Source organism: Grus americana, chromosome 4 (assembly GCF_028858705.1).
Source record: "Grus americana isolate bGruAme1 chromosome 4, bGruAme1.mat, whole genome shotgun sequence".
NCBI classification, from domain to species: Eukaryota; Metazoa; Chordata; class Aves; order Gruiformes; family Gruidae; genus Grus; species Grus americana.
In genome coordinates, this window is record NC_072855.1 from 234266 (window position 1) to 245139 (window position 10874).

At 74.3% G+C, this 10874-nt stretch overlaps 3 protein-coding genes across 3 annotated transcripts; 1 reads left to right on the forward strand and 2 right to left on the reverse strand.

Annotated features, from left to right (window-relative positions):
• The first annotated feature begins 523 nt into the window (after positions 1-523).
• On the forward strand, positions 524-2722 carry LOC129205721 (interleukin-12 subunit beta-like). Its single transcript, XM_054823787.1, has 6 exons — positions 524-593; positions 992-1213; positions 1516-1624; positions 1704-1885; positions 2010-2158; positions 2561-2722. Exons 1-6 carry the CDS (start codon positions 524-526, stop codon positions 2720-2722), a joined length of 894 nt encoding a protein of 297 aa, XP_054679762.1.
• Positions 2723-3793: 1071 nt separating this feature from the next.
• On the reverse strand, positions 3794-5225 carry LOC129206153 (alpha-internexin-like). The gene is made up of 3 exons (XM_054824910.1): positions 4895-5225; positions 4324-4448; positions 3794-4258 (listed from the first exon to the last, which is right to left on the reverse strand). Exons 1-3 carry the CDS (start codon positions 5102-5104, stop codon positions 4207-4209), a joined length of 387 nt encoding a protein of 128 aa, XP_054680885.1. The 5' UTR covers positions 5105-5225; the 3' UTR covers positions 3794-4206.
• Positions 5226-5772: 547 nt separating this feature from the next.
• TLX2 (T cell leukemia homeobox 2) lies at positions 5773-10513 on the reverse strand. Its single transcript, XM_054823788.1, has 3 exons — positions 10117-10513; positions 7377-7614; positions 5773-6840 (listed from the first exon to the last, which is right to left on the reverse strand). Exons 1-3 carry the CDS (start codon positions 10511-10513, stop codon positions 6624-6626), a joined length of 852 nt encoding a protein of 283 aa, XP_054679763.1. The 3' UTR covers positions 5773-6623.
• Positions 10514-10874: the final 361 nt, after the last annotated feature.

Below are 10874 nucleotides of genomic sequence, written 5' to 3' on the forward strand. Positions count from 1 at the left end.
CTGTGATGCTTCTGAGGTTTGGCTTCACCTTGGGGCAGCCCCGCGGGGTCCTGGCTCAGTATATACCCAGCCGCCCACCGGCCCCAGCCCATGCTGAGCCCACTGGAGCAGCGCACACCACGGCAGCGAGGTAAGCACAGCACGGGGGGCTGCCGGGGGGCACTTGCACTGCCGCCCCGGGTGGCTTTGGGCACCAGGGAGCCCCAGGAAGGTGCTGCTCCGGGGGGGCACCCGGCAGGGCTGCGGTGGGAAGGGTCGGGGTGTCGCATTGGCTGCCGACCCTGTGCGGGGCTCCCCCCTCTCCGCTGCACCGCTCCCCCTCCTGCCTGACCCTGCTGCCATCCCGGGGCCGAGGGCTCTGTCCTTGCTGGTCCTGCTGGCTGCGTCCCGGCTCGACCGGCTCCCCGGCTCCTGGGGTACGGCTGGCCCCTCTCCCTGGCTCGGGACTGCCTTTCCCCTTCCCCTTCCCCTTTCCCTTCTCCTTTCCCTTCCCCTTCCCCTACCGCTGCCCTTCCCCTCCCAGATGCTGGTGCTGGTGGGGCTGGTGCTGTGCCTCGCTCCTGCGGACGCTCTGACCGCCTTCCCCCCAAAGTGTGAGTCCTGCCCCGCCTGGGCACAGGGGAGGCCTTGGAGGGGAGACCCCGCTGGGGGGGGCTGCAGGACCCACACAGCAGCTGGGGGGGAGCGGGAAGCGTTCACATCCCGCATCCCTCTGATCGGGGAACGCGAGCCTGGGGCAGGGCTGCTCTTCTGGGGGGGTTAGAGGATGGGCACGAGAGTGATGGGGGGGTGGACATGGGGTGAGGGAGCAGGGGGATGGACGTGGGGTGATGGGGCAGGGTGGGGATGGATGTGGGGTGCGGGAGCAGGGTGAGGAAGGATGGATGTGGTGTGTCGGGACGAGGGGGCACCCAGCCCCATCGTGGTGTGGGGGACAGGCTGCCCACACCGTAGCCCGCCTCTGACCCCAGTCTCTGCCTCTCATCTCCAGTTCAGGTGGGGAAACTGAACGGGGACGTGGTGGTGAAGTGCAACACCTCAGAGCAGCAAGTGACCTGGACGCAGAATGGGGAGCCGGAGCCCATGGCCGAGCTCGTGGCTGAGGGACGGAATCTCACCATCATCGGCTTGGACCTGCCGGCCGCAGGCAACTACAGCTGCTGGGCCGGCACCGTCCTGCTGGACACCACCTACGTGGTGGTCAGCGGCACCCGTACGTGGGGCCGGGCACACGGGGCTGGCACGGCTGGGTGGGGGAGCCAGGGCTGAGGGAGCAAGGGGGTGGATGGGGGGTGATGGGGCAGGGGGAGTTGGGGCAGGCTGAGGACAAGGAAATGCTCGTGCATCTGTAGATGTTCGTGCCCAGCCCGCGGGGCCGTGGGGATGCACCGGGCAGGGCTGTGCGGGGCCAGGGGGAGCCCGGCCGCGGGGACAACCTCGCCTGTGCCGTGTGGGGACAGGGCACTGCTCCCAGCCCCACGCAGCCCCTGAGCCATCACCCCTCGGCCCCGCCAGGCAAGGAGGGGATGAACGTCTCCTGCCAGGCTGAGTCCTACCACGGCTCCTTCCACTGCTCCTGGTCCGGACCCCGCTCTGCCGTCTTCCGCGCCCGCCTCACACGCAGGTGGGTGCCCCAGGGACCCCCCCCAACCCGGCCCCGGCCCTGTGGCCACCCAGCCCTCACACCTGCCTCACCCCCGCAGCGACGGCTCCTTGGGGGAGTGGGTGCCGGCGGCCGGCCGCCGCGGCCGGTTCAGAGCCAGCTTTGCGGATCCGTCCTTCTGCCCCTTCGGCGAGGAGCTGCGCCCGCTGCAGCTGCAGCTGGAGGGGCTCTCAGACAACTCCTACCTCAACTTCTCCACCCAGTTCTTCATCCGTGACATCGGTGAGCTCAGACCGGCAGTAGCAGGGTCCGGGGGGGCGTCCTCGGGGCGCTGGGGGCCCTGTGGGAGGGCTCAGCCCCAGGGCTGGGCAGCACTGCCCCATGCTGAGCCCCGCTCTGCCCACAGTGCGACCTGACCCACCGCAGGACCTGACCGTGCAGCGGCGGGGCGAGCAGCTCCGCCTGGCCTGGGCCCCCCCTGCATCCTGGCCGCTCCCCAAGTCCTACTTCGCCCTGCTCTACCGGCTGCAGTACGAGCTCCCCAACGGCACCCAGGTAATGGCGGGGGGATGCCTGTGCCCAGCCTGCCCCTGCACGTGCTGCGTCCTCGCTGTGCCCCAGCCCCAGCCCTTCCCCGCCCAGGGACGCCACTGGGAACAGGGACTTGCCAGGGGCTCAGCGATGCCCCCCCTCCCCACCACAGTGCTGCTCTCCTTGGGGAGGTGAATTGTCACTCCTGGCTGTCACCTCTGCTCCCCCCCCCCCAGCGCTGCCCACGCAAGGCACCATCACCGTCTGGGTCGGGGAGGTGCCGGTGTCCCCCACCCCTGAGCCCCCAGCACTGCTCCTGCCCTGTCCCATCTTCCCCAGAGCCTCCCCTCCAGCATCGCCCATGCCGGCTGCCCTCCGCCCCGGTGCCGGGTGCTCCCCGAGGCCATGACCTGCCCCGCTTCGCAGGTTGACAAGTACGTGGAGGGCGCGGAGGAGACACGGCTGCAGGAGCGCGCGCGGCGGGTGCGCATCAGCTGCCAGGACCCCTACGCCAACCCCGCCTGGAGCCCCTGGAGCGCCTGGCAGGACGTCGACGCAGCCCAGCAGAGCCGGCTCCGAGCGCGCTGACCCTGCGCACGGACACCCCCTTCCCCCTCGCACCCGTCCCCTACCCCGCTGCACCTCTGTGTGCACGGGGACGCCCAGGGTGGGGGCACCCCCCAGGCGTGGCAGCCATAGGCACCCGACACCGACCTTCCCATTCTCTTGTACGGCTTGGAAGGGGCTTTTTACCTCTCTTAAAAAGAGCTGGGCTTGGCTTTACCACCACAAACCTCGGCTAGTCTTTGTGGGGGGTGGGGGGTGCTGGGCCCCACGGGCTCCTGCCTGCCCTGCCCTGCCCTGCCCTGCCCTCCTGCTCAAGGTGCCCAGGCCGGCCCCTGCCCCACGGGAGGTCACAGGCTCGCGCGAGGCCCCCACTGCCCCACAGCTCCCCGCGAGGCCCTCGCTCCCTGCCGGCACTGGGCTGCCGGGCTCAGCCCATGGGGTCCTTACGCATGGCTGAAAACAGGTGTGTAACACACGCACGTGCACACGCGCTCCAGCCTAGCTCAGCGGCCGTACCCAGTCCTGGCCTGGGTGGGGGGGTCCCCCACAGCCCTGCCCAACGGTCTGCCAAGGCACACAGGCACCCTGGACCCCCCTGTTCCTCATCAGCCCCCCCCAGATCTGCCTCCTTTCTGGGGGCTGCGGTGGGACAGTGTGCCCCTACACCAAAGGCGTGTCCTGGGGGGCAGCCCGTCTCCATGTGCTGGGGTGCAGGACCCCTGCCTGAGCCCAGAACCGCTGGCCCCAGAGCAGGACATGGCTATGATGGGAGGGGTCAGGGAGCACCCGCCAGCACTGGGAGGGGGGCTCAGCTACCACTGGGGCACGGTCCCTTGCACTACATGGCCATGGCCAGGCCCCCATGGTGCGCCCCGCTCAGCATCCCCGTGGGGTGCCAGCCCAAGGGCGAGGGGCTGCGGCCAGGTGGGAGGGAGCCAAGACCCCGCAGACAGGCAGCCCCCACCGGACGTGACCTTGGCACCCAGATTCCCACGGAGCCCTCGGCAGATGCTGAGAGAGCCGGGGGGTGCCCCCAGCGCAGGGCCCAGCCGTGGGATGCCGCCCCACCACCACAGACGGGCCGGCTCCAGGTAATGCCACGGGGCTTTATTGAGGTGCTTCCACGCGGGCCAGGGCCGGGACCCCAGCCCCGCTGCTGCTCCGGAGAGGCTGGTGAGAGAGTGCGGCCCCGTGGGCGCTGCCCTCCTGGGGGGCCAGGGCCTCCCAGGGCGGGGGGTCTGGGGAGCCTGGGGAGCCGGGGGTCCCAGGAGTCGGGGGAGCCCATGGCCCAGGGGGACAGAAGGACCGGGGCTCCAGGAGTCCAGAGGGGTCCAGAGGGTCCGGGGGGGTCCCACGGCCTGGGCGTCCGGGGGCAGAGGTCCCGAGGCGCGGGCGAGCGGGGTCTCAGGGGACGCCGAGGCGCAGAAGTCCGGGGTCTGGGGGCCCGGGCGGGGGTCCGGCGGGTCCCGGCAGCGCGGGGTCCCGCAGCGGGGCCGGGGGTCCCGTCAGGGCGGGGCCAGGCAGCCCAGGCGCAGCTCCTCGCCCTCCAGCATCTCCCTGCAAGAGACAGGCCCGGGCTGAGCCCCGCGCCCCGCCCGCCCCGCCCGCCCCCCCCCGCGTACCGGTACGCCGCGATCTCCGCCTCCAGCGCCATCCGCAGCCGCAGCAGCGCCGGGTACTCCCGCAGGCACCGGGCCATCTCCGCCTCCGCCTCGCCGATCTCCCGCTCCAGCTCCGCCACCCGCTCCTGCGGCCGGGCCGTCAGCACCGCCCGGGACCCCCGGCCCGCCCACACGCACCCCCGGGCCCCGACCCCAGCCCCGCACGGATCCCCCCGCCCAGCCCCGTCCCGCTGCCCCGCCCGGCCCCCCGGCCCCCGCCCCACTGGTACCCCCCTCCCCAGTTCCATCCAGACCCCCGCCCCTCCCCAGCTCCGTCCCGTAACCCCACCCGGACCCCCCTCCCCATCCCCACCCTGACCCCCTTCCTCCCGCCCCCCCCCTCCCCGAGCCCTCCGGGTGTCCAAGGCCCCTCACCGCCCCCCCCTCCCCCCCCCGGTGCCTGGGCTCCCCCCACCCCAAACATCCTCCCCCCCTTCCCCACAACCCAGCCATCCGTCCCCTCCCAAACCACCTGGGTGTCATCCCCCCCCCCGTACCCCCCACATCCCCGCGTGTCGTTGCCCACCCGCACCTGGTACTTGGCGAGCTCCCCGCTGCGCCGGTCCCGCAGCCCCTCCAGCTGCCGGTGTAACGCTCCCACGGCCCCACGCAGCGCTTCCACCTCGGCAGCGCGGGCACGCAGCAACCTCCGGTACCCGGCAGCCTCGGCACGGGCACGGAGCACCGCCTCACCTCCGCCCCACCGGCACCGGGACCGGGGCCAGCTCTCGGCCGCGCTCATCCCGGTGGCTTCTGCGGCGGCGCCGCAGCGGTTACACACACACACACACACATCCCCCCCCGGTAAAACGGGGCCGCGTCACGGAACCGCAGCCAATCCCACCGCCGGGGAACCGACAGTGGTTGCCCGCCTCCTCCCGGTAGCAACGGGCCGGGGGAGGGGGGTCGGAGGGAGCTTGCCCGTTGGGCTGCGGGCGGGGGCAAGCTCCCTCCGACCCCCGTGCAGCGGCTGCAGCACCATGGACAGCGGCGGAGTGGGGGTCAAGGTCAAGTTTAGGGTCAGGGTCATCGCTATGTCCCCCTCCCCACATCATTAACCGGGGACCCCGGCCAGAGCTGGCTCAGGTGGGGGGGTCCCGGTGACCAGGCACCACACCGGTAGAGCTGGGGATGGGGGGGCAATAGGCTGGAGTGGGGCTGAGGGCATCGATCCCGGGGGGGGCACAGGGCAGGGGGGCACTGGAGGGGGGGGGGGCAGATATTGGCTGGAGGGGGGGGGGTTCAGCCCGCAGCAGACCCCTCTGCCTCCCCACGAGTGTGCTGTGTGTCACACAGCTTCTGTCCGACCCCGAGCAGCGTGGGGAAAAGTGAGGGGGGTCCTGGGAGCTGAGGTCTGGGGGGAGCAGCCCTGCTTGTGGGGGGGGGGCTGGTGCAGTCCTTCGGCACGCAGGGGCACCCCAAGTCCATCGTGGGGTGCTGTGGGGGCATGTCCAGCCCCAGGGCCGCAGGGAGCCGGCAAACCGGCGGGAGCCAAGAGCACGGGGGAGCCCAGCCCGCAGGGCAGACGAGCCCTGTCCGTCAGTCTGTCCCACCGCTGGGGGGGCCGGGGGCCACGGGGACAGGTTCCTCGTCCAGCCCGGGGACGGCAGCTGGAAGTCAGAGCCGGCAAACTCCAACCAGGGTAAGGCAAGTGTGTGCAGGTGGTGCAGACCCCACGGCGGCCACCAGCGAGGGCGAAGAGGGCTCCTAGCACCGGGAATGGAGGGGGTCCACCCTGCACCCCGCTCGGCCTGCCCTGGGTGCGACGGGGGCTGCGGCTGCCCTGGGGGGAGCGGGGTCTGGCCCGGCCGGGAGAGCCGCTGATGGGTGGGCAGCAGGTCCTGAGCGGGGACCACCCGCGGAGCTGCCCCTGGAGCGGGGGGCTCTGGGGAGGGGGGGGCTGGACTTGCAGAGGCTCACGGGGTGCGGGGGCCCAGCCCTGGGCTCCCCGGGGGGTCCAGGCAAGGGGCTGCCTGCAGCGGTGCTCCAGGCAGGGGTCCAGGCAGGCGTTGGCAGAGCTTTCGAGTCCAACCGCAGGGGCACGTCCGCCCACCTGGAGCTGCGGAGCAGCTGTGGGCCTGGGGGGGCCAGCGAGGGGGCCTGGGGGGGGGCCGGCCCGCAGCGGGGAGGGAGGGGGCTGCCGAGGGGGTGGCGCTCCCGGGAAGCGGCAGCCCCCTCCCTGCCACGGGCCGGAGGTGCTGGGCTCAGACCCCGCCGGGCTCCTGCCACCCACCGCCACCTCCCGGCACGTCCATGGGAGGTCACACCACGGAGGCCACCCCTGAGACGGACGTCACCTTGTTGTCCTCAGCCCAGGGCTGCAGGTTCTGCAGGGCGTAGAGGGAGGAGTTGTGCATGCAGAGCGGGTCCTGGGGCAGCGGCTGGCTCAGGCTCTTCTGGAAGGCCTCTTGCTGCAGGTGCAGCATCAGGCGGTTGGCCTGCTGGCGCTCCGCCTCGCGCTCCTCCGCCGTCTGCCTCCTGCCGGCACACACGGCCCGTCCGGCACTGCCCCGCAGCCCCCGCCCCGCAGTCCGTCCGGCTGCCGGCACTGCAGCGTGCCAGCGCAGCGGTGACCCGCAGCCTCTGCCCACAGTCCATCCTACTGCCAGCACCGCTGCGCGCCGGTCTGGCACCGCCCCACGGCCTCTGCCCCGCAGCCCCATCTGTCTCTCGGCACCGGTGCAGCCATGCCCCGCAGCCGCCACCCCACAGCCCCGTCCCTCTCTCAGCACCACGTGCGCTGATGCGGCAATGCCCCACAGGCTACGTCCGCAGCCCATCCTGCTGCCGGCACCGCTGTGCACCGGTACGGCCATGCCCCGCAGCCTCCACCCGCAGCCCATCCCTCCCTCGGCGCCACCGTGCCTCACCCAGCCGGGCACAGGGGGTGCAGCGGGGACAGACACCCCGTCTCGCACCGGCCCAGCCTCTCCCGGGGAGGACAGCCGTGGGGAGCGGGGGCTGCTGCAGGGGGGAGCAGGTCAGAGTTGCGGGGGCTGCGGCGGCCCCATTACCTCCACTTGGTGCGGCGGTTCTGGAACCAGGTCTTGACCTGGGCGTCCGTCATCTTGAGGGCCTTGGCCAGCGTGGCGCGCTCGGCCGAAGCCAGGTACTTCTGCCGGTGGAAGCGCTTCTCCAGCTCGCAGATCTGCACCCGGCTGAAGGAGGTGCGTGGCTTCTTCCGCTTGGGCGGCGTGCGGTTCTGGTAGGGGTGTCCGATCCGCCGGGTCGCCGCGAAGGGCGACAGCGCGGCTGCGGGCAGAGGGGGGGGTGAGGGGCGGCTTGGGGGAGCTGCGGGCAGAGTACCCGGCCCGTCACTGGTGCCACGCAGGCAGGGGCTGGGCAGGGCCCGTGCTGAGGGCAGGGTGGGAGCGGGCGCAGCACGGGCAGCACGGGAGCCCTGGGGTGGGTGCTCGGGGCCGTGGGGACAGGGAGCTCTGGGGGGGACACGCCGGCGCTGCCTGGCAGAGAGGAGGGGAGGAGGAGACACCGAGTCGTCCTCATCCGCCCCCGCAGCCCAGGGACACGCGGGGCAGCTCAAGACGTGGCAGGAGGGCCCATCCCCACCCCACGGCCACAGCCCGATCGCTCCCCCAGCCCGGTGGGTGTGGAGTGGGGCCAGCAGGGTGGCTGGGCAGGCCTGGTCTCGGGACCGGTGCGGGGCCAGCGAGGGTCCCGGAAGCAGAAGCCCACCCTTCCCCACACGCTGAGCCCTGCTGCCAGCCCCAGAGGAGCTTCCGCAGCGCTGCTGGGGCTTCCCAGCCCTCCTGGGGAGGGGACGGGACCCCAGAAGCTGTCGGGAGGCAGCCGGCGTTTCCCTCTGTGTTCCGGCAGCATCCGGGCTGGCCACCGCCAGCTGCCCCGGTGCCGGGGGCTGGAGAAGGGGCCGTCCCTGGGACGGCAGGGAGGCGTGAGCCAGGGATGGCAAGGCCGGTGTGCCGCAACCCAGCCCCGGACGCAGCCAGAGCCACAGGGAGCGTCAGGGCAGCGAAGCGGCGTGGAGGAAGGCGAAAGCTTGGCAGGGCACAGCACCTCGATACCGCTCCCCTCCTGCTCCGGCGGTTACCCACGGCCAAGCCACGGCCCCGCAGCACCGCGGCCCTCGCCGGTGCCGACACCGCACGAGCAGGGCTGCACATGGCCGGGCCCAAGGGGCTACCATGGGCCCCTGGCACCTTGTGCCACCGGGACATGGGGCGGACCCCACAGCAGCCCCAGGGACAGCCGGGCGCCCGGCAGACCCTCCCCGCAGGGCCGGACCCTCCCTCCCGCCAGCACCCAGGCAGGCAGCCCGGGCAGGAGGCCAGCCTGCCCGCCGGCGGGGGCGGACGCAGTTGACGCAGGTGGAGCCGCACAGTCGGGGGGACGGAGGCCCCCGCGCCCCCTCCCCGCGCGGGGCGGCCCCTCGCTGGGAACAGATGCTGACAGCCCGCAGACCACCCCAAGGCCAGTGGCGCTGAGTGATGGCTGTGGCTGGGAGACCCCGTGCCGGGGAGGGGCCGCCCCGTCCACCCACTGCTGGCGCCAGGCAGGAGACGGGGACGTCACCCGCCACCCCTGCATGGGGACGATGCTTCGTCACCGCCGGGATGGCGGGGTGGGCCAGGAGGCGAACCCGGCTCTGCTGGCACCCGGGCCGGGTCCCCGCAGCCCCTGGCCTCCCACCCCACATGGCCCCAGCTCCCCCGCGGCCATCGCTCGGCCCCCAGCCCCGCGCGGCCCCCAGCCTCGTCCCTGCGTGGAGCCGCGCGCTGCGGACGTGGCAGCGCCGCCATCTTGGGAAGGAGCCGAGCCGAGCCGAGCCAGGCCAGGGTTCCCTGGCACCCGCACGCGCCCAGCACGCAGCCCCGGTGCCCAGCACCCCAACCACAGCACCCCACACCTTCTCCTCTGGGGCACAGCAACAGGCCCCCTCCGCAGGCGCTTAGCCCCCAGCCCCGCCAGCAGCATCAGGACCCCGCACCGCCTCCCCGACACCTGCGTCGCCACCCGCCCTCCCCAGCCCCAGCCCGCACCAGCCCCAGCCTCTCCCACAGCACCCGCTCCCCGTGCTCCACGCACGCGGGTCTCCAGGTCCCGTCCGCAGGCGCCCCACAGCCGGGCCCCACGGGCACCCCCACCGCCTGCCCCCCGTCCCCAGGGGCACCTGCTCCCCGCACACGGACGGGTTTTGTCCTGCAGCCCCACGGCAGGTCCCTGCGCCCCGTTCCCGACGCAGCCGCTGCCCCCGCCCCGCACCCCCCGGCAGCCTCCCCGTTACGGGCGGGATGGAGCCGGCACCCGGTGCCCCCGGGTCCGGGGAAGGGACCGGACACGGAGTGGAGCCCAAGGCCGAGCACGGCGGGACCCTTTGGGCGCTGCTCGAAGCCGGACACCGGCCCGGCCCCTGCCCGGAGCCGCCGGGAGCCGGAGCGGGAGCGCGGCGGAGCTGCCGGTGGCCGCGCCAGCCCCGAGCCGCTCTCCGCGGGCCCCGACGGCGGCCGCTTCCCGCGGCGGCGAGAGCCCGGCCCGGGGCACGGCGGTGCCCGGCGGAGCGGGGCGGCGGCGGCCGCGGGCGGCGGGCGAGGACCCCGCGCTGCGGGAACCGGCGGAGCGCACGGCCCCCGGCCAACCCCGGCCGGTCTCCGCGGGCGGCGCGGCCACGGTCTGCGCCCGCCCCGGCCCCGCTCCGCGCCCGCCGCGTCGCGCCGCCGACAGCCGCCGGAGCCGCCGGGAGCCGTCGGTAACCGTCGGTCGGCGGTCCGCCGCGCTCACCTGAGAGCCGGTCCTTGGCGATGCGGCGCGTCGTCTCCATCCAGGGGAAGGTGAGTCCCGAGAGCCCGGGCACCGGCGGCGGCGCGGCGGGCGGCGCGGCGGGCGCGGGCCGGTGCGCCGGGACGCGGATGACCCCGGCGGGCGGCGCGGCAGGCGCGGGGGTCACGTTGACGCTCACGTTCATGCTCATGTTGAGGTTGTAGGAGCCGAGCGAGCAGGCGGGGCCGTAGCCGCCGCCGTAGAGCCCGTAGTCGGGCTCCCCCGCCGCCCGGGCCGGACCCGCGCCGCCGCCCGCGGGCTCGGGGCCGCCGAGGATCTGGTCGATGCCGAAGCTGATGGGCTCGTGGGGCGGGGGGCCCTGGCCGCCGCCCTCCCGCGCCAGCGCCGCCGCCTCCATCGCCCGGCCGCCGCTCAGAGCCGGCGGGGCGCGGGCATGGCCGGGCCTGCGGCCGGGGGGCGGCGGGGGGGGGCGGCGGGCGGCGGCGGGCGGCCCCGCGCGGGGGAGGGAGCGGGGGCGGCTGGCTCGGGGCGCCCGCTGCGGGCACGGCGGGGCTGGGACCGGGACCGGGGCCGGGGCAGGGGCTGGAGCCGGGGCAGTGGCCGCGTCCGGGGCTGGCTCCGGTGCAGGGGTCGGGTCCGGGGCAGGCTCCGGGGCAGTGGCCGGGTCCGGGGCATGGCCCGCGGCTGCTGGCGGCCCCGGCGCGGGAGCGCGGGTGCGCGGCGGGCCCCGGCGGCGCGCGCTTTTCTGCCCCGCTCCA